Genomic DNA, 27,612 nt, shown 5'->3' on the forward strand with positions numbered 1-27,612 from the left:
GTTGTCTCTCCTTCCCCTCGATGCCATGTGGAGTGCGGCTCCCTTTTCCTCGGGGCTCCTTGTGGAACGACCATGTCCTGGGGTTCCCGTGACCTCCTGGCCTGGCAGGACCCTTCTGCCGCAGAATGACCAACAGGGTAGCCAGTGCCAAGAGGGTGGACCTGGGCCAGGCAGACCTGGGTGTGAGTCCCAGCTTGGCCACCCCCCGACCCACGAGGGTGTCTTGGGTTCCCACTCAGCTGCTGGTCGGAGAGGCTGATGGCTTTTCACAATAGTCTGTCTCTTCCTGCAGGATTCCCGAGTTGCTTGGAGTAGTGAGAGAATGGTTGGCGGGAGGAGGGGGTGGGCACCCTAAAACCTGACCACCACCTACTGAGTTGATGGCAAACTAGCACAGATGTTCTCTTTGTGCCCGGTGCTGTTCTAAGTGCTTCACGTATTTTAATTGATCAAAACTTCACAACAACCTTCGACAGTGTGCATCGTTATTGTACTCACTTTACAAACAGGGGAACGGAGGCCCAGAGAGGGTAGATCATGATTCAAGCTCACACGGCTAGGGAATGCTGGAGCCGGGACTTGGGCCATTGTAATTTGGCCCCAGGGCTTATGTTTTTCATCACCTTACACGCTAAGTTTCCTGAAATACATCCTAAACACCTACTGTGTGCCAGGCGCTGTACTTGGCCCTGAGGAATGCCGCCCTAAATAAGACAGATTTATTGTCGCCACCGTGAGGCTCGCAGGCTGCAGAAACGGAGGATGCCAGTACAGATGGTGACCCGGGTTACGAAGGATATAAAATACAGATGTGCGAGGAGTGACTGCGCTCGAAGTTGCTTGACATTGGGAAGTCAGGGACAGGATTGCTAGACGGAGCAAACAAAAACACCCATGACATCTGAGCAAGTTGGCAAATGAAAGATAATTCTTTAGTGTGAGTATGTCTCATGCACTGTTTGGGACACACTTCCAGTAAGAAATGATTTGTTGTTCCTCTGAAATTCAGACTCATCTGGGTGTCCCGTGTTTCTCGTCTGGGTGTCCCGTGTTTTATCTGGCAACCCCGACTGCCTCAGGGCAGGCCTCTGGAGCATGGTAAAGTGGGATGATCTTGGCCGGGGGTGGGGGTGGGTGTGGGGGGGCGGGACGTTCCAGAGGGAGACCCTCGCGAGGGCAGAGGCCCTGGACCAGGTGTGCACGGAGGGGAAGGCAGGCAGGCTGGTGTGGCCGGTGCAGAGTCAGTGATGCGGGGGGGTGCAGGGATGCCGTGGGGGCAGATCCCATAGAGATCTCCCCCTAAGAATTGCAGGTTTGTAGCAGGGTCGTGCGGTGTGAGTGGCTCTCACCCCCTCCCTGTAGCTGTGCGGATAAGCGGATGATACGTTGGGGAAACCCTCGCAAAAGTCAGACCGGGATCTCACGCTTCCCTCTGCGATGGGGGAGGCGTCCACGTGGCCAGCCTCCGTCTGAGCCTCGGTCTTTTTGGGTGCAAAGGGAGTGGCCTGGAGCAGATGGCGTCCGTGGAGGCAGCGAGGCTCCCGGGCCGGGCCGTTGCGGGCGGCAGCCGTCACCTCTGACGATCCGTGAAGCCTCCCCGGGGGCTCGACCCTCTCCCCCAGCTGTCCCAGCTGGCATCTGTCCACTTCTCCTCCTTCACATCCTCCCCGCCCACCACATCTGTGTGTGCACAACTGCTTGTCCCTTTCTTCTTGGCACAACAATCAAAGCCCCATGTGGGGCCCCTGGGAGGAAATTGAACACTTGGGCTCTGAGCCGTCAAAAGCAGCATTTCCATATCTGCAGGGTCTGGGGCCCCGAGACACAGCTGGGATTAGGCTCCCGGCAAGGACAGGGGAGTGATGGAGCCGGGCATGGTTTTGAGGAGGGGGTGTCTCCATTTGCTAAATTTAACTTCTCCAAGCCTCAAGTCCTGGTCCCCTGCCGTTTTCACAAGCTGAAGGAGAGGATGACAGAGCGGAAGAGGGGCTCGGGGGAGCCTCCCCTCACTGCTATCACAGCATTCTGCCTCGGGCTCCCTGGGGTGGGGGTGGGGCTTGAGACTCCTTCTCACCAGTTCCAGCCAGTGCCACTCTTTGATTGGGGTCAGCGTGTGAGAATAAACAGATCTGCCTCTGCTTTCTGGCCCAGTCTTTTCAGGGTACAGATGGAAGTGGACAGGGAGACCCTGTCACCTCACCAGGCTTGGGTCCAGTTTTTCATTTTCTCCCGCCTTTCAGAGCGTGCATTTATTAGGACTGTCTTCATTGCGAGTGATGAAAACACCAATTCAAGTAGGCTTAAGCCAACAAAAAAGACTTTATGGCTCATACAAACGAAATATTCCAGTGAGCGGGATTTAGGCATAGCTGGATCCAGGGCCCCATATGGTGTTTCCAGGACTCGGTCTTTCTCTTTAGGCTCTGATTTCCTCTGTGTTGGCTTCATTCTCGAGGGGTGGGGGGCCGAGTGCCTCACAGGGTGGCAGACGTGGCCTTTAGCAGCTTCAGGCTGACAGTCTGCCAGCTCGGCAGTGACAGTTCAAAGAGAGCCTCTCTCCACAGTAATTCCAGCATGAGTCATTGAGGGCTGTCCTTGGCCCAGCTTGGGGCACATGGCCACCGTTGCCAGGACAGGGGACTCTTTGATTGATTTGGCCTGGGTCGTGCGCTCACTTGCGGTGCCTGGGAGTGGGGTGGGGTCAGTGGGCTCAGTGGAGGAGGTGGTTCCCAGGGGAAAAGTTGGGGCCCATGACCAGAACGAACAAGGGGGAATGGGTGGCGGGTGGGTAAAACCAGGCACGTCCCAGCAAAGAGCCGAGGCCGCGGCTGCAGTGGACCAGGGTCATCTAGAAGGAGCGGGAGCTGGTTTGAGGTCTGTTGGGCTCCTCTTAATTCCTCCTGCTTCCTTGCCTCCATTCATCAAGTCCTCACGACGCCTGCTCCCTGCTGGTGACTCCAGTACTACAGCAGTGACCCCAGCCGATGCAAGCCCCGCCCCCACGGGGCTCACAGGGCAGGGGTGGGTGGGGGGAGGTGGACACTGCACAGCCGAGAAGGGAGACGTACCTGAGGTCAAGGCCTACTGCGTTTCCCGGATTCTGCCTGGTGCCTTTCCCTGCCGGCCTGGTCTAAACCTGTGAACCCACTCAGCTCCCTTCCTCCCCACTTGGCGTCTCTTCTTTTCACCATCAGAGCCTACCCACCCAGTGCCCCACCCTGTTCACAGACCTGTTCACCCGAGGTCCTGACGATGGTAGTGAGAGCAGCCTCAATAACAGCAACACTAATACCAGCCAAGACTTAGTGAGTCCTCGCTCTGGACCATTCGAAGGACTTACAACGTGTTCACCTGATAATCTTGCCAAACCGCCTCTTGGTGGGGAAGCCGTTATTGTCTACAATTTATGGACGAGAACGCAGAGGCTCTGAAACATGACATGCCTTGTTCAAGGCCGCAGAGCTGGCAACCTGGGAAGCCAGACCGTGAACTTGGGTGGAGAACTTGCGACCGCACGTATGAGGTTGAGGTTGATGCCGCTACGGTCTCAGGGGCTCTGGTGTCTTATTTCTGAACAGCACTAGTAGGGGCCCCCCAGTCGCTATAGCTCCTTACATATGGTTGGGACCTCCTGCTGTCCTTCATGTGCCTGCATTCAGAGCCCAGCCCCCCCTGTAATAGGGCCCTGCAGGCCTTCTCTGCAGGAGCAGGCCTCAGGCGGGCCACTTCCTGTCACCTTCAACTGGAAAGGCCTTTCTCTCTTCTCTGCAGCCCACCTCCCCGTGGTCCGCAGCTGAGGCCTGGCTCCACCTGTGTCTAGAGGCCTCCCTCACATCTTTTGTCCTCGCTTGGGTGAACCCCTGTGGGGCAGACCTCCTGACCAGTCTCCACGGGCCTTGATGGCCCCGTGGGCTCACTGGAGACCACTGGAAATGGAAAGCGTCCGCTTGGGCAGCGTGTGTGCGGGGGGCGGGGGCGGGGATGCTGGGGTCCCCTTTTCCCCTTCCCTGCCCTTGCGCGTCTGCAGACACTGGGTGAGGGAGATGGTCGGGGACTCTGTGTGTTTCCGTGTGCATGCAGACATTGGTGGTAGTGTTTGGAACATGTGGCTTGTGTCTTGTAACGTTTGAGGTCATTTGTGGCCGCTCCTTGGAGGTAGGCGTCAGGGCCGTTTCTCCCGGATGATCCTAACGTTGTCTGTTTTGGTGTTTTTCTCTAATATTCATGTTTGCCCATTGTGTTTGTAGCTAATACTTTTCGAGGAATTTTGAAATATTATATAGAGTTCATCGTGTCCCAGTTATATTAAATATTAAGTTATTTACCCCGCCTGCAGCGCAAGCAGTGAGGGGCTGTTATCATGTCTGTTTGGCGGATGAGGAAACCAAGGCGTAAAGAGGTGAAGCAGCTTGTCCAGGGCCACACCCGCTACTTAGGGAGCCTGGGGCTGGGTTTCCTACCCAGGCGGTCTGGTTCTCGAGTAACTTTTTCATCATTCTCTGCAGTCCCGTCCGAGCTTTGTTTGTGGTGTTGTGGCTTGGGTTTTGTCCCCCTGTTGCCTCCCGCTCCCATCCCCATCTTCGGTCAGGCCCCAGAGCTTCATGGCAGCAAGGGGGAGTTGAGAGAGGCTGTGAGACCCCGGGCTCAGGACTTGGCCTTGGTTTTCCCACGTGTGAGTGGGGCGGGTCCAGTAACCACCTGGCAGGTTCCTGCGAGGACCGAATGGGTTTACCCTCTTTCCAAGAGACTAGCGCGAGGCGTGTACTAAGTGCTCCGTGTCGGCCAGTGGCTCTGGCTGTGGGCCCTTTGCTGTTCAGGGCGTCTGCTCAGAGGGTGCACACGGAGCCCCCAGAGGCGAGCCCGGGCGGGTGGGGGCGGCTTACTGATTCTGAAACCCATCCTCTCTCCTCTCTGGTTTTCTGCTTCCTGTAGCCGCCCGTCGGCAGGATGACTGGGGGGTTTGTTTAGAAACAAGATGAGTTACTTGCTTTGTAGACCCGCCTCTTCCTTCCTCAGCTTCTTGGGGTCTCCTGCCCAACCCCCAGTGCAAGGTCAAGGCCCTTCAGCCCTTCCTGTCCAGCGGCTTTACCCAGGACATCCTTGTTTAGGGTTTGGCGGGCTGGGAAGCAGTATTGTGTGAGCCTTTTGGAACCAAGAATGTTCAGTGCAAAGCTTCCTGTTGGTCCCAGAAGCCCTGACGGATGGTTACAGACCTGGTGACCCACAGATGACCTCTAGATTGGAAAGAGTCCGACTTGGGGCTTAGGGGGCGTTTGGAGGTCAACAGAGGTATCCCCTTGCCTCAAGGCTGTCGCTGCTATGTGTCAGAGACCAGGGATCTATTTTCTCCCCCACATTCCTGAGCTTTATCTAGATTCTTTACGTTCGTATATACAGGGCATTGCACGTGGTAGGTGTTTAAGGTCAGTTATTTAGCAAGTGTTCATCGAGGGGCCTACTGTATGCCAGGCATTGTGCCAGGGTCTGGGAATACCTCAGTGAGCAAGACGGACGTGGTCCACTGCCTTCAGGGAGCGGACTACCCTGCAGAAAAGACAGATAAACAAATAATCTGAATAATTCCAGATCATACCTGGATGGCTGCTTTAGCTAGGGTAATCCAGGTGGCATTTGAGGAGGTGGAATTTGAGTTGGAGAGTAGTCAGGCCTGGGGGCATAGTGTTCTGGGTAGAGGAAATGGCAAGTGCAAAGGCCCTGAGGTAGGAATAGGCTGGCAAAGTCAAGGAGTAGATAGAAGGCCAGTGAGATGATGTCAGAGAAAGACAGGGTCATGTATCTGGCCCTTGAAATTCATAATCAAGTGTTGGATTTCATTTGTAGTGTAATAGAATATCACTGGGTTTTTGTTTTGTTTTGTTTTTTAATTTTTGTTTTAAATGTTTGAGACAGAGAGAACATGAGCTGGGGAGGGGCAGAGAGAGAGGGAGACACAGAATCTGAAACAGGCTCCGGGCTCTGAGCTGTCAGCACAGAGCCTGACTCGGGCCTCGAACTCATCAACTGTGAGATCATGACCTGAGCCGAAGTCGGATGCTCAACTGACTGAGCCACCCAGGTGCCGCGCCACTGGGGGGTTTTAAGCAGGGATGTGACACAGTCTGACTTGTGCTTTAATACTAAGGGCGGACACTTCTTGAGCTCCTACTATATGCTGAAACCTTATGTTTTAACTCATTTAATTCTTATAACAACCCCATGAGTTAAGGCCTATTAATAACTCCACTGATGAGGAAACTGAGACACAGAGCGGTCAGGTACCTTGCCCAGGTTCACGCTTGTAAATGCAGAGCCGGGATTCAATCCCAGGTTGCTGGCTTGAGTCCGTGCACTTGACCCTGGGCTGTGCTGCTTCCTGAAAGGTTACTCAGGCTGCTGGGTGAAGAATGGGGACAGGAGTGGAGGCTGCGAGGCCTGCAGCGAGTGGGAGCCACCTTACCTGAAACCCCTCCTGCTGTGTGGTCGCTCAGGCTCTGGGCCAGTCCTTCCTCCCAGGCTGGCCCAGCTGTCAGCACATCTCAGAGTACCTGCTCTCCTGCCACGGGCTGTCTCCCACAGGCTCTGTCCTTGTCTTGCAGAAGGACAAGTTCTGCGTGTACGAGGAATATTGCAGCAACCACGAGAAGGCCCTGCGGCTGCTTGTGGAGCTCAACAAGATCCCCACTGTCCGCGCCTTCCTCTTGGTAAGTTTACTTGTCTTCCCCTCGGCTTCGGCCTTGCGAATCCCTGGGCACGAGACAGCTTCGCGCTGACCTGTGCTGCCCGGGTCGGCTGGGCATGACAGCTGGGGTAACGCTGGGATCGCCGGACGTTTTCTGGAAAGGGCCACATTTTTGCCTTTTTGCATCATGCGCTCTCTGTCACAGTGACTCAGTTCTGCCCTGGTAGCATGGAAGCCGCCATAAATAATATATAAAGGCGTGAGCGTGGCTGTGTTCCAGGAAAGTTTATTTACTAAACAGGCAGAGGGCTGGATCTGGCCCTCGGGCCAAGTTTGCCAATTTCTGGTCTAAAGTCGTGACCCTGAAAAGAGTGGTGTCAATGGTAGTAATAATTGTATTATTAGGATTATTTAGTTATGAGTGAAAGAAAGCCCAGTTAAAATTGGCTTAAGCCAAAAAAAAAAAAAAAAAAAAAAAATACATGGGTTCGCTTTTCTGGGAAGTTTAAGACCCCAGAGGGCTTCAGGCACTGAGAATCTAGGGGTGTAAATATGTCATCAGGGACGTGTTTCTTGGTTCTGCGTTGCCCCGCCTTGGTTCCGTTCTCAGGGAGGCTGTCTCCTTGGGGTTGCCAACGTGGCCTCCAGCAGCTTTGTGCTCATACCTCTGATAACTGAGCAGCCTTAGGATAAGAGAGCTCCCCTTAGCTCAGTAGTAACAGCAAGAATCCTGGGTCTGATGCTCATTGGCTCAGCTTGACTCAAGACCCTATCCCTGAACCAGTTGTTCTAGATGGAGAGGTTGGTCGTTGCTGATTGGCTACTTCTGGAGCTGGAGGGCAGAGTCAACTCTACCCAAACCACCGGCCCTAAGGGTGGGGTGGAGCCCGAGAGGGCGTTGGCTTGCGCTTGTGGAAGTAAGCTGGGACTAGATATGGGTCGGGCCACACCCCAGACATCCGTGATGGCCTTCGCTCTACAGGCTCTGTAGTTGCAGAGCTTGGCTTGTGGATGAAGGTTCTCATTTGTGACTTCCTTGGGGCTTTACCAGCCACTATCTGTTGTGTATGAACTAAGATATACATTTGCCTGCTCTGCAGACATGCCAAATCACAGCGGTTTCAACAAGATAAATGTTTCTCTTTCATGTTAACAGTGCGGATATAGACAGTCTGGGGCCGGTATAGGGGCCCTTGTGTCAGGAGCCAGTGCCCTAGTGTGCACCCTCATCAGCAGGGTGTAAGTGGACTTCTCACCACTTCCACGTTCCAGGTAGTGGGATGCAGAAGGGCGGGAAGGGGGGCCTGCCCTTCTCCTCTTAAAGGCATAGTTGCACACATCTCTTCTACTCACATCCGGGACCTAGTCACACGGCTACACCCAGCTGCAGGGAAGGCTGGGGCATGTAGCTGTGTGCCCAGATGGCAATAATGTTGCCGTGGAAGAATACCTTGGGGGACACCGCATAGCCTTTGCCACAGGTGATTGTGATGAATCTCAAATCTTCAGCGACTTCCTAAGAGTACGTGAAAAGTGATTGATGTTCTCGTGGGTTCAAATCCTGATCTTTCTTTTATTTTTTTTAATGTTTTAAAATGTTTATTTATTTTTGAGAGCAAGAGAGAGAGTGCACGCAATCAGGGAAGGGGCAGAGAGAAAGGGAGACACAGAATCCGAAGCAGGCTCCAGGCTCTGAGCTGCCAGCCCAGAGCCCGACGCGGGGCTCGAACTCACAGACCGTGAGATCATGACCTGAGCTAAAGTTGGACACTTAACCAACTGAGCCACCTAGGCGCCCCTCGATCCTTCGCTTCTAAATCCCCTGCTCATTCAGTCAAAGACCAACACTCCCGCCCCCAAGTACTGCTTTATTTCCCAAGGGCACATAGAGAATAGAGCACCCAAGAGTAGAGTGGCTACGGGCCGTAGCATAAGGAGTGTTAACCACGCGCCCAGAGAGCCAACCTGCATGATAAAATTCTTACGTGTACTTCTCCCTGATGCACAGTCTCTGACAGAGTGTTTCCAGAATTTTGATTCAAAATGTATGTTTCCTTCGCTAGTGAGCTCCTGATGCTTGTGGTCCAGTTCCAGTGAGCGTCTGAGGAAAGGCAGATGGGTCAATGGATTTCCTTTTGTGTCAAGTGCCTTAGCATTCGGGGCCGATGCCGTTTGTTACTGCCACCTGCACCTTTACGTTTCCAGTTTTGTACTTATATTCATTCAGGAGTCTGGGCCAAAAGCAGAGATGAAGTCGCGTAGCACAAGACCACACACACGCGACCCTGTTTCGGTGACCCACCTGCTGACCTTAGTCCCACAGTCCCCGCTGCCCAGGCTCTATCTAGGCCTGGCTGACGGTCCCTCTTTCTGGGGGTGTCCTCTTGGGCTCAGCCGTGTCTTGAGAAGCAGGAAGATGCCAGGATGGTGTTTGCAAGGGTGTGGGAAGGGAAGGGCCTCGCTTTTTCTTTCCTTCCTTCCTTCCTTCCTCTCTCTCTCCTGCAGTCTTCCTGGTGCACCAGGCTGCCGTTTTCCTAGCGACAGCTGGGCTGGGCCGGATCGGGCAGGGGGAGGACACATGGAGTGCCAGCAAGCTCGTCATCTTTCCCCCTCTTTGCTGGTGTCTCCCAGCTTTTGGCCACCTGCAGGAGAGCTGTCTTGAGTCTCTGATGGAGTGTTAAGACGTTGCGAATGCAAGCTCGTCATCTTTCCCCCTCTTTGCTGGTGTCTCCCAGCTTTTGGCCACCTGCAGGAGAGCTGTCTTGAGTCTCTGATGGAGTGTTAAGACGTTGCGAATAGACAGGCTCTGGCTTTCCGCTCACGACGTGCTGTGTGCTAGCTGCGAGATAGAATGGCGACTGCATCATTCTGTGACTCAGTTTTCTTGTCGGTAAAATGGGGGTAATGTGTTCGTTTACTCATTCATGCTAAGTGCTGGGGAATAGCAGTGACCAAGGCAAGAAAAGTCCTCCCTCTCGTGGAGCAGCTATTCTAGTAGGAGAAACTTATGGGATTGTCATGTGGTATGAAATCCCCCGGAAGAAATAGTCCCCATTAAGGATGACAGGATGTTTTGAGGGAGTTAAAGAGAGAGAGCGGCAAGGAGTATCTGGGAGGAAAGCATTCCAGGTAGAGGAATTGTAAGTGCCAAGGCCCTGAGGTAGGAGCCTGTTTGAGATATAGCTAGAAGCCAGGGTAGCTGGAATGGAGAGTATGGGAGGAAGTGAGATCAGAAGGAGGGAAAGGGCTAGATAATGAAGGAGCATTTGGATAATGGAAGGGATCTGAGGTTTATAAAAAGCTTTTTTATTGCAGCATACATGTAGTAAATGCACTCACCCGAGTCGGTTCTGTGAAGGAGGAGAATTTAGAGAGATAATTCGCCGAAGTTCTTCCCACTGTGCCTGGAGTGTGATCTTGCTGGAATAGTGAATGGCAACTCAACGTGTGTTTGCTTCTTTTTTTTTTTTCTCTTAAATGAAAATAAAGCGAAACAGGAATTTGGAGTGTTTGGGGGAGAAGTGCGGTTGGCAGCTTTGACAGTTATGTGAAAACCCCTTGATCCCGGACAAAGAGGCCGGCCCTTCTCCCGCCAGGTCCTGGGGGCTTCTGGAAAGCACTCCGCTACCCCCAGGCTCCCCTCTCTCTGCCCGGAGCTGACATCACCAGGGCAGCTTGTGCTGAGCACTGGCTCAGAGGACAAAGGCCCGAGTGTGAACAGTGTGGGGCCTGGCATCTCCCAGCTGCCACAGCTCCGATCCCCCGTCTGTGCCTGGGGGAGGTGCGGGGGCCACGCAGCTCCTGTCAGAGCCGGGGCCCTGGGGGCCCCGGGGTCTTGCTTCTCCAAGGAGAGGGCCCCTTGAGATCCGTGGAAGGCAGCACCCCTGAGTCTTGGACCTGTTCTTTCAGTTTTCTGCGCCAGTTGTCATGGGGGGGGGTAGTACCCCTGCTTTTGCGGGGGCTGCAACGATGAACTTTACATAGAGGCAGAGCACGAGGCACAGAGCCTAGCACGTCGTAAGTGCACGGTAAATGTTCCCTGGTCTCATTTTCACTGCAGTATAAGCAGGGAATTTGTCTGCTTTGCTGGGCAGGTTTCCTCGTGCTTGGAACTGCGCCCAGCACATAGCAAGCACACAGTGTAAATTCGTGGAATGAATGAATGAATGAATGAATGAGAATTCTTTTTCCCGAGAGTTCCTGTTTCGTTTGCAGTCTGCCAGCATGGTGTTGAGGAGGAAGGCGGAGATTGTGGGATGTGCTGACAGTGTGTTCATCCTTTGTGTCATTCGTTTGTCCATTCATTCATTCATTCATTCGTGCATGCATGCATGCATGCATGCATATATTGGTCACATAGTACGCCCCAGGGACAGGACTGTGAGGGGCATGGTGGGGGACCCAGTTCACTTTCCAGATCCTGTTACCTTCCCTCTACAGAGGTAACTTCTCCCCCCATTAGAATTTGGTTTATTATTTTTTTTTCCACCCATGTTTTTGTATTTCACTATAGATGTGTTCTCCATAAGCAATGCCTGGTTTTGTGTGTTTTTATTTTATTTTCTTTAGATGTTTATTTTTGGGAGAGAGAGAGAGAGAGAGAGCGCGCGCATGGGAGAGGCGGGGAGGGGGGGCGGATGGAGGATCCGAAGCAGGCTCTGTGCTGACAGCAGACAGCCCGATGCGGGGCTCGAACCCATGAACCCAGAGATCGTGACCTGAGCTGAAGTCAGATGCTTAACCGACTGAGCCAGCCAGGCACCCCTGTGTTGTGTGTTTTTAAAAGCTTTCTGTAGATGGGTTCATACCATGCACATCCTTTGGTGTTTGGGGTCCCTCTGTGTCCCTCTGCGACTGTCAGGTCCCCCGTTTTTACTGCCATTTAGTGTGGCAATTGTGTCAGTCTACCATAGGCGTAGTTCCCCAGTCTTCAGTTGATGGTTATTTTTATTATTTTTTTTAGAGATTATTTTTAATTAATTTTACTGTTTATTTTTGAGAGACAGCACGCGAGAGCAAGCTGGGGAGGGGCAAGGAGAGGGGGACAGAGGATCTGAGCAGGCTGTACCCTGTCAGCACAGAGCCCAGTGCGGGGCTCGAACTCACAAAACGCCAGCAGTTGATGGCTCTGTACCTCGCTTTGCGTTGTTTGCTATTCCATACGAGGCAGTTTTGAACGTCCATGCTCCTGCGTCTGGTGCGTGTCTCGAAGCTCCGATAGTTCCTATAGATCAGGAGTTAGCAAGCTTTTCTGTAAAAGGCCAGACAGTAAACATTTCAGGTTTTGTGACTGCATGGTCTCTGTTGCAACTCCTCAGCTCTGCCGTGGTGGCTTGGAAGCAACCAGATATGGCACGAAAGCAAATAGATGTGGCTCTGTTGCAGGAAATCCTTGGTTACCAAGACAGGCAGTGGGCGGGATTTGGCCCACGGGCCGTCGACTGCCAGCCCCTGATCTGGGCTTTGTGCTGGCTTGAAGAGATGCATATTTTCATCTCCCCTGGGTGTTGCTAAATTGCTTCCAAAGTCTGTCGCAGTGTTTTAAGAGTGCTCCCCATGGTTCTTTGAAGGTGGCCAAATCCCTTTGCCATCCCTGGTGAGTTTTAATGAAGGTCTTATGTCCTTTTGCAGAGTTGCATGCTTCTGGGAGGCCGGAAGACCACAGACATCCCTCTGGAGGGCTACCTGCTGTCTCCAATTCAGAGGATTTGCAAGTACCCCCTTCTCCTCAAGGTGAGATGTTCACCCAGCTCCTCTCTCTGCAATAGAAGTGACAGGAAACCCAGCTCTGACTGGCTTAATCAAAACACTTGTGAGTTCAAGTAGCTGAGACGTATAGGGGTGGTGCTGGCTCTGGGCCGGGCCGGATCCCTCCAGGACCTTCTGCTTTCCACTGTTCAGCTCTGTTTTCCGTGTGGTACCAGGTGGTCGTGTTACCCTGGCCTCACACCTCCCAAAGTTCAAGGATAGTGGGAAAGAGGGAACCTTTCTTTTAGTAGCTCTGACATGAGTTCCCAGAGTCCCTCAGGCTTTGGCCACCTGTGGCCGGAAGAATGTGATGTTCTGAGTGGCTTGGGCCTGAGTCATGTGGTTTAATGTGAGCCAATTACATGAAATCTTTGCTTGTGCCCTTTCTTCTTCTCCCGGGTGCTTGAGCTTGCACTTTACCCCAGTGGCTACGAGCTGGGCAGTGTTGGGCTCTGATTGGTTGAGACGTGGTCCAGTGACTGTGAGCTGGGCTGCGCTATGTTTTCATTGGCTGATATCAGGATCAGGTGCTCCACGCCTGACCCAGTCACTCTGAGCAAACGAGCTCTAATTGGTGCAGATTTATGTCATGTGCTCCCACCTCCAACCAATCACACGACCCCACAGGCCACAAGCCGGTGGGTGGGGGATGCGGGAGCTCCTCATCACTGTCCTGGCTGTTTGCAGAAGAGGATACGGGTGATGCTGGGTGCACTGAGCTCAAACCACACACCTGCTGTCTTCTTCACTGTTTAGCCACCTTTGATTTAGCGTTGGTAGGGTGGGCCAGGGAAGATTTGCTGCTTGGGTGGTGACCCAAGAATTCTTTTTTTAATTATTATTATTTTTTAATTTTTTATTTATTGTGTGTGTGTGTGTGTGTGTGTGTGTGAGAGAGAGAGAGAGAGAGAGAGAGAGAGAGCGAGAGAGCGAGCAGGGGATGGGCAGAGGCAGAGGGAGAGGGAGAGAGAATCTCAAGCAGGCCCCATGCCTAGTGTAGAGCCCAATAAGGGCCTCGATCCCATGACCCCGAGATCATGACCTGAGCCAAAATCAAGAGTCAGATGCTTAACTGACTGATCCACTCAGGCGCCCCAGAAATCTTAATTCTCAGCTTCAGAGTTGGCTTCTGGGTGGATCCCCAGCTGGGTGGATGGCCCTGCCACCATCCGCTGCTCTCCGCCCAGGGTTTTCGACCCTTGGAAATGGTGGCCGTTGGCCCAAGCCTGCCCTGGCTCCATCCCAAAGGCCTGGCATCTGACGGCTGTTCCTTGGGGGTCCCTGCTGGTGGATTAATTTGGCTGATGGTGCCTCGTTCACGCACCTGTCATTGAGGCCACATCATTGTCATTGAGGCCTTGCTCCATCAACTGGAAGGCAGAGCGGAGGGAGGGGAAGATTACTAGGGCCAACCTGAACTTGGCTTTCTGCTGGAGATGGTGGGGGACCCTTGAGTCTCTGAGCTGGACCAGACCCTTTCTGGGGTCTGTGAACAGAGGCCTCTAACCTGTGCAGCCATGGCTGGTGGGACAGTACTCTCTGTACCTCCTCTGGCCTCCTGCTGTTTGTCTGTCCCAGGGATCTCAAAAGGACCTTCTGTGGTTGTTCTCGCTGCTGCTCTTGACCCGTAAACACGTGTTTGAAATGCCGTGTGTCTCTAGCTCTTCACCTTGGTGCAGAAGGAGCTCCAGGTGGAACTTGCAAACTGGTAGCCTGTGGCTTGAACTGGACCTACAGGTGTGCTTCATTAGGTCTGTCTGGTGGTGTTTTCCAAACGTGCACTGGATGCCTGCATTTAAGAGGCAGGGCTCTGTAGCAGTTTAGGGCAAGGGGTTGCCAACCCTGTGGCCTGTGAGCCAGACCTAGCCCGTGGCCTGTTTTTGTACAACACAGGAGCTAAGAATGATGTTTACATTTTTTTAAAGGGTTGTTAAAAAAAAAAAACAACAGACCCAAAAAACAAACAAAGAAGACTGTGTCACAGAGGCCGGATGCGGCCAACAAAGCCTAAAATATTTACTATCTGGCCCTTTGCAGAAAAACTCTGCTGACCCCTGGGGTAGAGCCAGGCTTTGCAGCCATAGGCTGCTGGGATTTCAATTCTAGCTCCACCATTTACTCGCTGCCTGACTTGGTGCACGTCACTTCTCTGGGCCTCAGTTTACTCACGTGTAATACGCGGTTTGTATTAACACAGACGGCTGTTATTCATACAGATGGTCGGACATCTATTCACTTAATTCTTAGAACAACTCGATGAGCGAGGCCCTGCGGTTAGCCCCACTTGGGAGACTGAGGCACAGAGGAAGGAAGTGGCCAGTTCCAGGCCACATAGTAGGGGAGCTGTAGGGCTCACGATTTGAGCCCTTTTCTAGAGGGCCGCCCTCCAACCATGAGGCTACCCTGCCTGTTAAGCACTTTGGGGAATTAAGCTGCCAGAGTGCTTGGGTTCTGGGGATGCTGACCTTCTCAGTTCCCTAAGCAGGGGTCTGGGAAGGTCGGTGGCCTTGTGTTTTGTGGCTCAGTGGCTGCTCTGTTCCTTCTTTCCTGGGTTTTAAAACCTTGAACGTCTGACCCATTAGAGCAAAGGCCGACTCTAGCCCCACAGCCCAACCGAGGCTTCCTAGGTGTTAACCCTTTGGTTTCTGGACCTTGGAAAAGTCTGGGGTCTCAGCGGGTGTGGGGAGTGGCTGTTTCCGTAACGTATTTTAACGAGCAGTGGAGCTAGACCCATGTATGGGGGCGGACTCTAAGCTCGCAATGGGAGGCCACAGTTTGGTCTGGTGGGATCTATGGGCTCTGGATTCCCAGGAGAGCAGACGGAGAAGAACAGAACTAGAGAAACTGCCCACAGGAAATGATGATGCAGCCTGGCTGTGGGTTTGCTGTCCTGACCAAATGGCTGTTTACTTGCCCCGTTTCCTCGGTCTCCAGCTGTGTTTACCGGGAGTGCAGATAGCACCGGGGACCAGCCAGCAGGCCCTTGGATTCCTTCGGGGACGTGCCATGCTCCCCGCCTGACAGAATTGCTCTGTGCCCTGGCCTCTGGCACCCACAGCTGGAACGTTTGCATCAGAGAACAGCTGGGATTGTGGACAACTCTTCCTACCCCTCCTGAGTCCCTCCTTCCTGTCACATTTTCCAGCGGATTTTAAAAGACGATGCCATGAGCCCAAACCCTCAAGCTTCCTCCTCCGGCCCCTGCAATGCTGACGCCCTCACAGATGTCCCTGTGGCCCTCTGAGCCCCCTTGTTTGAGCTGAACTCCGAAGCCAGTAGGCAGACAGGGTCAAGGAGCCCGGGGGGGAAGACAGAAGAGGCGAGATTGAAAGCCTCATTGGGAGCAGCCCGAAAAAGGCTGAAGTTGAACATTGCCTAAGAATAGCCGGAACATTCTATCTCAGCTTCCAGCCCAGGCTCAGGATAGACAGTTGGCATTTTTAGGCTTTGTTGAGTTTTCCATCAGTGTTTCCAGGGAAATGATTCAGGTTTGGGGTAATGCCCCTAGTGCTCAAATGACAGGTGCCTGAGGGGAGGCTGACTGTCACTGCCCCTTTCGGTTGTTTCCTGGTGATGCACAGATCTCACTGGGCCACTGTGCACCAGCTGCTGGCGTGGCTCAGGACCCCCAGTGGTGAACGTGTCCCTGCCCATCTCCAGTCAGACTGGGCCTGGTGCGTAATGGAGACGGGTCAAGGCAGGTGCAGGGCAAGCTGGACGGGCCCTTCAGCCCAAAAGGGGGCAGCTGCCACTCCAGCCCCCCCGTTCTCCTTTGCCTCCTATGTCCTTGGCCCTTTCCCCTCCACTTCCTCAGCTGGTGACTCACCTTTCGGACCTCCACTCACAAGTGGGCCCAGGGCTCAGTCTTTGGGCCTTTTCTCTCTCTAGACTTGCTCCCGAGTGGCCTCATCCACTTTGTGGCCTTTAAAGAAAAAAAAAAAATGTATTCAAAATTTGTGTAACCTTCATCATGATAATTTTAGACTATTTTCATCACCCTGCAAAGAAACTCCAGACCCATTAGCAGTCACTCCGCTTTCCCTCAGCCCCTGGCAACCACTCATCTACTTCCGGCCTCTGTGGATTTGCCCGCTCTGGACCTTTCTTTTCGATGGAATCCTAGAATATGCAGCCTCTTGTGTCTGGCTTCTCTTCCTTAGCACAGTGCTTTCCAGGCTCAGCCACACTGCAGCCTGAATCATAACTTCGTTCCCTTTTTAGATGAATAACATTCCGCTGTATAGAACCACATTTTATCCATTCATTCACTAACGAACATTTGGGTCGTTTGCGCTTTCTGGCCGTTACGAACAAAGCTGCCATGAACATCCATGTACAAGTATTTTGTGGACGTTCCCAGGGCTTTAAATCCCATCTCTGTGTCCAGCTTGCAGCCTGGACCTGTCGGCCAAATTCCAGACCTGTGTTCCTGCCCACTCAGCTTCCCTACTTGGATGTCAGACAGGCGTCTCCTATCTGACGTGCCCAAAACGAAATGCTTGGCTCTCCCCTTCCCCCAGACTGGTCTCCCCGCCCTGCCACCCCCTTGTCCCCATTTCCATAAATGGCCTCTTTTTTCTGCTTGCTCAGGCCAAACCCAAGCTGTCTCTGGCTCACCCTACATCCAGTCTATTAGGAGGCCCCATTGACTCTGCCTTTGGACTCTTTCTTGAGTTCAGCCCTTCTAGCTGCTTCACGACACCTCGCTCCCTGGGCCCCTGCCACAGCCCCCACTGGGTCTTCCTGCCCCTGCCCTTGTGCCCCGCCGTCTCTTCTCAACTCAGCAGGTAAGTCTGAGCCAGTTCACGTCATTTTCCCTCAAAACCCTCTAGCAGCTCCCTGTCACTCACATTTAAATCCAGATTCCTCCTCACTGACACCTGTAAGGTGTTACACAGTTAATCTGTATTTCTCTCTGACCCCCTCTGCTTCTTCTCCCATCCCTCTCACTCTGCTCCAGCCACATCTGTCCCCTTGCCACCCTCTGAACACAACAGGTTCCTGCCCCAGGGCCTTTGCACTTGCAATTTCCTCAGGGACATCATTACCTTAGATATCCTGAGGCTCGCTCTCTCATCTCGTCAGGGCTCTGTTGCTCACTTGTCCCCTCCGTGGAGAGGCCTTGTCTGACCACCCCAGCTATAGCAGAAGAAACACCTCTGCCATTCTCTGTCCCTTCACCCTGTTTTAATTTTTCTTCACAGTCCCTGTCCCTAGCTCACATTCTGTTCTATGACTCCTGGTGTACGGATTGATTTTTTCTGACTCCTCATTAGGGCGTCGGCTTGGCCAGGGCAGGGGTTTAGGCCTGTTTTGTTTGTTGCTGTTCCCTCAGTGCCCCGATGGCCGGGGGCTGGCGTGTTTCCCGGAGTTGGGACACGGACAGCTCAGAGCTGGCACGTGAAGAACCTTTATGGGCGGCGAGCGGTGGGGGGAGGAGGCGGGCAGCCCTGGAAACCAGCGAACCCCACAGTGAGCGTGTTCTTCTCTTGGCAAATTCCCGGGAGTCTTCCCGATTCCCTCCAGGGGAGGGTTCTGGCTGGTGCTGCACCATCGGAGGGTTTTAAGGCCGTTTATTCGTTCCCCAACTGCTGTGGAGTCCCTGTTACGTGGAAGGCTTCATCCCAGGTGCTAGGTGCACAGTGGACAAAACGGCCCAGAGCCCTACCTCTGTGGGACTGCCACTCTGCTGGGGGAGACAGTCAGTGGACGAATAGGAAATGAACATGTTTGTAGAGTTGTCGTGTTGCTGTGGAGCAGAAATATTTCAGGCCAAGATGGTTGGTAAGGACCAGGTGATGGGCTACGAGGGTGACCTTTGAGCAGAGACCAGGAGAAGGTGAGGAAGGGGGCCGTACAGGTAGCCCGGGGAAGAGTCTGCCAGATAGAGGGCATAGCTAGTGCAAAGGCCCTGTGGCAGGACTGTGTCCGAGGAACAGTGAGGAGGCCAGAGGAGGATCTGAGGGAGAGAGCAGGGGAGTGAGGTCAGAGAGGCGATGGGGCCAGCTAGGCAGGGCCTTGTGGGCCACTGCGGGGTCTTTGTCTTCTCTGAGTGTTGTAGGTGCCTTAGGAAGGTTGTGAGCAGGGGAAGGACAGGGTCTCACGTCGTTCTGGCAGGATCCCTCTGGCCGTGTGTGGAGAATGGACCGTGAGTGGGGAGTGGGGGCCGAGTTTGACTTTGGCGGTTCAGGTGGCAGCTGGCTGGACCAGGATGGTGGTGGTGGGTTCATTTTTTGACCATTGCCTCTTCATATCCTTTGCTCATTTTCTGTTGGGTGATTATCTTTTGTGCTGATGCACCGTAGTTCTTTGTATACCATTCAGGATACTTTGGGATAGTCCCTTGGAGTCCTCCTCTGACTCTGATGTTAGGAAATGAGCTCCTTACCCGCCAGGGATCCTGCGAGAAGACACCGGAAGTCAGAATTCTCCCCACCGTGGCTCCCGCTGCCCCAGCTCCCGTGCTGCCCCCCTCGCGGCGCCCGCCCTCCACCCTGCCTCTGGGCTGAGCTCTGCCTCCCAGGCTGGTTCAGGTTCTTTCCTGCCCAGTGAGCAGCGGCAGCCTCGCGGAGCGCCCCTCCCCCGGGGCGGGACACCTGCTTTCACCCCTTTATTTCACAGCTTCGGGTCACACACCGTCCTTCCTCTGGTCCGACTCATCTCTGTTGTGTTCACCACTCAGGGCTGTCGTGTGGTCCCCCTTCCCCCGTGGGAGTGCCTTTTGCCAGAGAGACGGTTCCATCTGCCCCTTCCTTGCTCCCCCTGGGGCGTGTCCCTGGCACATGGCAGGTGCTCAGTAAAATCCTCAGGGTCCTGATGTTGCAGAACATCTGGGCCTCAGGCCCGCGAGGACCTATGCTCCAGACAAGGGGCCGCTCATCTTCAGGCAGGGGCAGAAACGATGTGAGTGGAGAAGGGATGTTTCGGAGGTGGGTCTTCTGCTGGGAGTGCTCCGAACGACAGGCTGGCAGGGGCCAGATTGCTGCTTGCTGTCACAGCACGTGTTGTCAGCGACAGACTGATGGTGGCCAGCATGGACTGAATGCCTGCCAGCTACGCACTTCACCACGGAGGCCCTTTCCCTGGGGTCTCCGATTCGCCATGACCACGAACGGACCCAGACGGACAGGTCTGCGTCGTCCTTTTAGTTTTGGGAGGTCGTGGGCTGTGCTGCTGTGCCTCGACCTCCTTATCTGTTAAAGGGGACAGTAACAGCCCCTGCTCGCAAGCACAGAGCAGAGGCTGAGTGGGCCTTCACTGCTGCCACCCCCCTTATCACTGCTCTTCAGCACGTAGGGCGACTGGCCCACGGTCACCCAGCTGGTGACCTGTCCGAGGGGCGGAGCCAGCCCTGGCACCCACGTGTGGCATGCCAAAGCGTCACACCTGTGATTTCAAGGCAGCGGAGAGATGGGGAGATACTGGAACCGTTGGGCATGTCTGGGTCGGGTGGTAAAGGAAAACCTCTCTCTGCCAGGTTGAGTGACCCCGCTGGTTGAGTGACCCCGCTGGGAAACCCTCCCTGCGGACTTGAGGTCCTACAGGTCCTCCCTCCCCACTTTCTGTCTCGTCACACTCACCATGTGGCTGAAGCCCTTCCATGACCGTGAGGCTGACCTTCAGCATGTCCCAGCCTGTGCTTGTGGCCAGGGTGGGCAGTGGTGGGGGGGGCCATGGGAGAGGGGCCCTTTACACGGTCTGGTCCTTGTGAAGGTGGTTTTTTTTTTTAAGTTTCTTTATTTTATTTATTTTTTAATTTTTTTAATGTTTATTATTTATTTTTGAGAGAGAGAGAGAGAGAGAGAGAGACAGAGTGTGAGCAGGGAAGCGGCAGAGGGAGAGGAGACACAGAATCGGAAGCAGGCTCCCGGCTCCGAGCTGTCAGCACAGAGCCCGACACAGGGCTCGAACTCACGAACCGTGAGATCATGACCTGAGCTGAAGTTGCATGCTTAACTGACGGAGCCACCCAGGCACCCCTAAGTTTCTTTATTTTTGAGAGAGAGAGCATATGAGTTGGGGAGGGGTAGAGAGAGAGAGAGAGAGAGGGAGAGAGAGAGAGAGAGAGAGAGAGAGAGAGAGAGAACCCCAAGCAGGCTCCAGGCTCAGTGCAGGGCCCTACGTGGGGCTCGATCCCACAAACCGTGGGATCATGACCTGAGCCGAAAGCAAGAGTCAGACGCTTAACTGACTGAGCCACCCAGGTGCCCTGGGTGGGATGTTTTTTATATTATTCTACAGCTGGGAAAACTGGGGCTCTTTGGGGTCAGTATGTGTGGCTGCCTCTCTGACCTCCTGATCTCTGTCTTCTCTGTTTTTTTCTCTGTCTCTTTTCCTTTCTTTCTCATTTACTCTCCTCCAGCCACGTGCCCTCCTCACTCTTCCTCATGACGTGTCCCGTATGCTCAGACCTCAGATCCTTTGCGTTAGCTGTACCCTCTGTGTTGCACGGTCTTCCCCAGGAGTTTGGCAGGACTCCCTCCCTTGCTTGATCCGGAGTCTCTGTTCAGATGTCACCTCCTCTGAGAGGCCTGCCCTGATCTCCCCATTTGAAAGAACACTTCCCTTCCCCAGACCTTCTAGCCCGTCATTCGGATTTGCCTTCCTGGTATTTATCACCACCTGACAGTGTTTTGTACACGTCATTTCTCTTCATTTGGGCTCATCTCCTCTACTGGAATGTAATACCTGCCAGGTGAGGAATTTTCCTCTGTTTGGTGACAAATGAAGAAGGCGCTCAGGGGACACTGAATGAATGAATGAATGAGTCAATGAATGAATGGTGTTCCCCAGCCCCAGGACACCCGGTTTGTACCGAGCGTTGCTGGGATTTGGCTCAGGGCCAGGTGACGTGGACGCCGTGTTTGGTCCCCTGCGGGTTGGGTTGGTGTGCCTCATCCCTGTCCCCACCTCCCCGCCAGGAGCTCGCCAAGAGGACCCCCGGCAAGCACCCCGACCACCCCGCGGTCCAGAGCGCCCTGCAGGCCATGAAGACCGTCTGCTCTAACATCAACGAGACCAAGCGGCAGATGGAAAAGCTGGAGGCCTTGGAGCAGCTGCAGTCCCACATCGAAGGCTGGGAGGTGCGTCTGGGGCAGGTGGCCTCCTGGGCTCCAGCGGGGCCCGAGGCGGCGGCCGGGGGGCGGGGTGCGCACAGCTGCGGGTATAGACGGCGGGTGGACACCACGTTCAGCCTGGAGGGCGCGTGTTGTTGGGCTTACACGGTGTTTGTTGAAAAGAAAAACAAAAAGTTTAGGGGCGCCTGGGTGGCGCAGTCGGTTAAGCGGCCGACTTCAGCCAGGTCACGATCTCGCGGTCCGGGAGTTCGAGCCCCGCGTCGGGCTCTGGGCTGACGGCTCGGAGCCTGGAGCCTGTTTCCGATTCTGTGTCTCCCTCTCTCTCTGCCCCTCCCCCGTTCGTGCTCTGTCTCTCTCTGTCCCAAAAATAAATAAACGTTGAAAAAAAAAATAAAAAAAAAAAAAAAAAGTTTGTTTTCTGGTTGAGCCCCCATAAGAGCCTCGATTTCAAGTTTCTTTTGAAACACCGGCAGCACCGGACCCCCGTCTTCCACGACAGCAGCCTCTAGAAGCTCCGGTTTTCCTCAGTCCCCACCTCTCCCTGTTGCTGCCCAGTCTCTCTCCTTCACGTGTTGCCATGTCTGCCCGGTGTCCATAGGCCTCGGGGCTTTTGGTGCCAAGGTGCAGGGTAGTGTTTAAGGCTCTGCTCCAGGACAGAATTCTGGCTTTGACCCTCCCCTGCTGGGTGACTTCAGGCAAACGGCTTAACTCCTCTGAACTTCAGTTTCCTCATCTGTTCCTGGCACGTGACAGGCACTCCGTACAGGGTGGGTGTTGCTAATACTCCCGTCACGCCGACGAGGGCATGGGGTTCTTGAAACCTTCTCGTGGTGCCTCATTTATTCACTTAAGCCTCTGTGTCTCCCTTGGATTATTAGAGATTTCCTACAAATCTGTCGAAGGACATGGAAAAAGCTGGATACATAAAAAATATCAGAGTAAATACAGCTGGAACGGAAGATCAAAAGCAAAGATGCAATACTTCTAGATTGTTCTCTGGATCGTGTGCCTCACACCCTGTGGGTTTCCTGGCACTTGCTACGTTTGGGATTTTTCCGCTTCTTTTCCCCGTGGTCGGGAATCCCGAATGTGAGAGTCTGGCTGTGGAGAGAGGGTTCGGGGAGGAGGCAGGTATCGTGGATTAGCGCTGGCCGCCCATCCCCCTTCCGCTGGGCCTTCCTTTCCCGCCGAAGCCAGAGAACGAAGGGCTGCGTTTCCCAGTCCCCCTTGTAGGTTAGGTTTGCGACGTGAATGGCCAAAATCGGATCCAGCCGCTTGAGACTGAGAAGCTGGGGTGGGACACAAGCCACCCCTGTGCTGTCTTTGCCGCAAAGCCCAGCTGTGGTGGGGCTGGGCTTTCTGCATTAGCATCTTAGCAGAGGGGCCGGGTCGCAGCTTCCTGGGTGTCAAGAGGCACGGGACACCCGCTGGCTGGCGGTGGTGCACGTCCAGCAGGCAGGGGATGGCTTTGCAGCCGACAGTTGAGCAGCAGCTCCCGAGGCCTGGACGCAGCAGGGTGGTGTTCTCCTGTGGTACCAGCTCAGGCAGATGGCGTGTGACCTCCCGTCTCCCAGCTGGGGCAGAGGCCGGCTTTCTGGGAGCCCCGGCTTGGGTTCCTGCTTCCTGTAGACCATCTGAAGATTGAGTAAGCCCCTTATCTCTTTCTGCTTAAAGTATGTAGCCTAGGGGCGCCTGGGTGGCTCAGTTGGTTGAGCGTCCGACTTTGGCTCAGGTCACGATCTCACGGTTTGTGGGTTCGAGCCCCGCAACGGGCTCTGTGCTGACAGCTTGGAGCCTGGAGCCTGCTTCCGATTCTGTGTCTCCATCTCTCTCTGCCCCTCCCCCCCCTCAAAAATGAATAAACGTTAACAAAAATACGTAGCTCGGTTTCTATTTCCTACAATGCAAATTGCCAGAAAGGTGTGCCAGTTAGGGTGTGTTGTCTTAGGCCTTGTTTCAGCCCCGTGATGCCAGAGCTCCCGTTCTGTCTCTTGCCTTCCCCTCCTGGTTCCATGAGAGCAGTAGCTCCAGGAGCTTCTGTTTCAAAGCAGGAGGAGACGGGGGCATGGCCGGGGCAGTGAGAGGGAGCTCTTCTCCTCAATGGAGGGAAGCCTTTCCCAGAAGCCCCGAAGAGACTTCTCCTTTCGTCTCCTTGACCAGTAGGTCACATGGCCGCTGTCAGCAAATATGCTAAGCTACAGAGCTGATAGAGAGGATGTACTTAAGCCTCTTTGGGCTTTGAGCTTCCTGACGGCCAAGGTGAAGAGAGCAGGAGACATAAGTTACTCAATATTTATTTTCAAAAAAGGAAGATAGCAGTTCTTCTGGGAGGCAGAGAGTTTCCTGGAAACCAGCTGAAAAAGACATTTCTCACATGCGTCCCTGTGGAGAGGAGTATTGAGCAAGCATTTTGGCAGCCAGAGCAGAAGTGATTTCTAGATGTCGGCTTCTGGTCAGGGCCTCGGGAAACAAGAACTAAGGGTCTTTGGGGCCCTTTTAGACCCTGAAAAATCTACAATTTGAGAGTGGTCCTTATTTTGATCGCTGTTTCTTGGCACAGTAAGAAGTAAAGTGAGCTGGAGTGAATAATTAGTGGCAATTATTGAGCCCCTGTTACATGTTTCCGATACTAAGGGGAGGTGGTATGATTATTGCCATTGGACAGATAAAGAAACTGAGGCATGGGGACTTGATTTGGAAGCCCAGCTCTGTAACTTTGCCCTGCCTCAGGCGACTTTGTGGTGCTCTCCCGACCTAATTTGCCCCCGATTGCCTAATTTTAGTAATAATGTCTCTGAAGGTACCGCCTGGTGTCATCCTGAGGCTAGAGTGAAATGCGGAATATGAATGCTCTTTAGAAAAAGTAACATGGTTTCTGTGCGGTAGTAGAAAGTTGTTGTTTTAACGTTTAAGTAATCTCTATACCCAATGTGGGGCTTGAACTCATGACCCTGAGATGAAGAGTCACATGCTCTTCTGATGGAGTCAGCCCGGTAGGATGGTTTTTTAAATGCAGTTTGATCCTTAGGCGATATAAAAATAATATGTCATAGCTAGAAAAAATCATGTGTAACAGTGAGGCTACCTGCAAAGGCTTCCTGCTCTCTGTAGTCACAGCCTCAGGGGCCGGTGAATGGCAGTGGTTACAGATCTTTACTTCTGATAATCTTCCTGATTATTACTGATCTTTCTGTCTGACCTCTTGCCAATCTGGTTAGACGGCTGCCATTTAGCTCTTGGAATTTGGCTGGCAAGGGACTCATTTTGGGAGGAGGGAGAATCTCTCCTTGGCTACTTTCTTGCTGTGTGTTTGGGCTTGCATCATCAGTTTGATCTCCCAAAGCGGTTCCACCCCGCCCCCCCCCCCCATCCTTTGTCCTTTTCAAAAGTCCAAGACTGGTTTACTTAAAACCAGATAAGTTAATCCATAAATCCGTTTTACTAAGGACGTGGAAATGGGAGTATGTTGTGATGCGGAAGTGAGTGAATCACTGCGGGGAGGGGGTTCCTTGTCCTCAGTTTCCTCGTCTGAAGAGTCTGGATAGTGGTGGTCCCCCCCCTCTCGGGTCGCTTGAGGATTTGGGAGTGGATACGTGCACGGCGCTCAGAACAGTGCTCTTTCCTTGGCTCAGAGCATATGCTCCATAAGCGTCCAGAGGCGCTGTGGCAGCAAAGCTGGATTTCATTCTTCTCCTCCTCCTCCTCCTCCTTCTTCTTCGAAAAAGCATCCTGCAACTTTAGCTGCAGCTCATACCCGGTGTGGGCTGACCCTCCGCAGGGGGACACTCTGGATGCACGCCCCCACGGACTTTTGTGTAAAGCTCACGGTAATAAAAAGAAATGCATGTTCTTAATAAGAAAGAAACTGGGCACGCTCAGCTTCCTGGCTCTGGAAACGTGTCACCCACGAGGGGACAGAAGGAAACAGGAGTGAGGAAACATGGAATTATTATTAGAGAAAAGAAAAGAAAAAGACCATACCCAGAGGTTCTCTTGTGTTCTTCTCGCCTTTCCTGCGATGCCTTGTGCTCCAGAGGCTGTGGTCTCTCCCCTTAGGAGACTCCTGTTCTAGACCAACGGTTGCATAGAAAGCCCTTCAGGTTATCAGGTTACCTTCTAAGAGGCAGACGCCTGCCCTGGGTAGTAGAGGCTGATGGGTGGGAGAGTCAGGCCAGTGTGTCTGGTTCAGATCCCAGCTCGCTCGCCGACCAGCCATGTGTCCCTTTCCTCCTCTGTAACGCGAGAGTTTCTTGAGGATTAACTGGGTTTGTATAAAACACTCAGAATGGTCGTGGGCTCGTGGTGAGCTTTGCCCGTCTCTACGTGTCAGTGCTTCTGTCGGTGGGGTCTGTACTGTGTAGACCCCTAGCCCTGAGTGGTGGACACCTTGGTGTGTAGGCTCCTTCCTGTGTATCTGATTTTCAGCACCACCCCTGACCCAGATTCAAGGAGAGTGTCAGGGCCAGCTGACCTGGGGAGACCGAGGGCCAGCTGGGCTTCTCGGCAAAGCTAGGGTGGAAGGGGGCATCCCCCTCTAGTGTCCCTGGCATTTCAGGTGTATTTTCTAGGTGGTCTTTGGTCAAGGCTGGGGGCGGGCAGCTTCCCAGGCTGGGTTCAGTGACTCCCCGTGGTCCCTGGATGTTGACAGAGAGGTCAGGTCTAGGCCTGTGTGACGTCGGGCTTCTGGGCCCTGCAGTCGGGCCAGTTCCCAGAGTCACACACAAGCAGATAAAATCCCCCTGTGGAGTCTGGAAGGGCTGGTGGGTGGGCCTGAGTGGGGTGAGGGGAGGCGGGGAGGCGTGTGGTCTCCGGGAACTGCTGAACTGCTGTGTGCCCCCAGCAGGCCATTGATGGAGCCTCATCACCCCGGAGTCACGCTCACCCTGTTTGCGAGGATACTGGGGGTCCAGAAGGTTCTTCGTCACGGGGGCCCTGAGCCTGGTGGGGCAGGCTCACGACCTCGCTGGGTGGCTGTGTGTAGAGTCCGATTTCTGCCTGCAGTGTAGGCATCTGTGCTGTGACTTCTGTGAACGGGTGCTCGCTCCTGCCCTAGGCTGCCCAGCTCTTGACCACAGGAAGGTGGTTTTCCAGAACCCCAAGGGGGCCCCATAGTGAGGCTACCTGCAAAGTAGGGGGCCCCAAAGTGAGGCTACCTGCAAAGACCCCTGCCCACAGGGGTCTCTGGCACTTCAGGCTGGTGAGTTTGCTGTGCCCAGCTGGGCTGCGGGCACGGAGCAGGAGAGACTGCGGCGGGCGGTGAGCAGAAAGCCTGATGTCTGAGTTTCTAGAACCAGTTCCCCTTACTGGGTCTTGGAAATAACTGAGTAAGCGCATCTCACCGGGGTACAAACTCCTTGGTTCTGGGTGTTGAGTGTTTGGGGAAGGCGACTTTGTGAACCATTCTCCCCCTTTCTTTCTCCAGTTCATCTCTGGGCGGAGACGGCATCACGTCTAAGTCTCCCGTCACTGTAATCCGCAGGTCTCGTCAGACGAACCTCCCTGGACCCCACTCTTGTGTGGTAGCCCTCAGGCCTCCGTGTCATTGCTGTTGCCAGCCTATCAATGGGGCCTGGTCCTTACCTTAACGTACTGGTTCTAGTACAGGGCTGGCTGCTGAAAGGAGAGATGATGGCATGAGTGAGGGAGAAGATTCTTCCTCTGTAGCAGAGCAGGCTGGGGGCGGGCGGCTCTGCTCCGTGTGGACCCGGGTTCCTTCCAGCTTCTTGCTCTTCCATCTGCTACAGCATACTCCCACCGCCATGGCTGTCTGCCAGCCGTGGCAAGAGCGAAGGGAAGAAGAGGAGAGGAAGCCCTCTCCTTTCAAGGGAATAGTGTAAAAGTGGGGCACACCGGCCATGATTTAGTCACATGACCGCAGCTGGAACAAGGGATGCTGGGAAATGGAGTCTGCGGTCGAAATGGAATCTGTTAGTCAGTGTCGGCTAAACTCCATTCCTGTGCTTGCTTGACGAGGAGCATGGACAGCTGGCGTCCTGTGCCCTCCCAGGTGTGTTTCCAGCTTCCTCTCGTTCAGCACTTTGAGAGCTCCGTGCCACGGTCCTTGGGCCTCCCCGAGCTCCCGACAAACCTGTGTCGTCCCCCCAGTTC

At 53.9% G+C, this 27,612-nt stretch overlaps 1 protein-coding gene across 1 annotated transcript in view; it reads left to right on the forward strand.

Moving 5' to 3' along the window:
• The window catches only part of PREX1 (phosphatidylinositol-3,4,5-trisphosphate dependent Rac exchange factor 1), a 128,599-nt gene that overhangs the window by 85,983 nt on the left and 15,004 nt on the right, over positions 1–27,612 (forward strand). Inside the window, exons 4-6 of the mRNA XM_030309094.1 lie at positions 6,597–6,701; positions 12,311–12,412; positions 21,349–21,676. Coding sequence (XP_030164954.1) covers positions 6,597–6,701; positions 12,311–12,412; positions 21,349–21,676 — 535 coding nt within the window. The remainder of the gene's footprint in view (positions 1–6,596; positions 6,702–12,310; positions 12,413–21,348; positions 21,677–27,612) is intronic.

The sequence above is a fragment of the Lynx canadensis genome, chromosome A3, assembly GCF_007474595.2.
Source record: "Lynx canadensis isolate LIC74 chromosome A3, mLynCan4.pri.v2, whole genome shotgun sequence".
In the NCBI taxonomy this organism is placed as follows: domain Eukaryota; kingdom Metazoa; phylum Chordata; class Mammalia; order Carnivora; family Felidae; genus Lynx; species Lynx canadensis.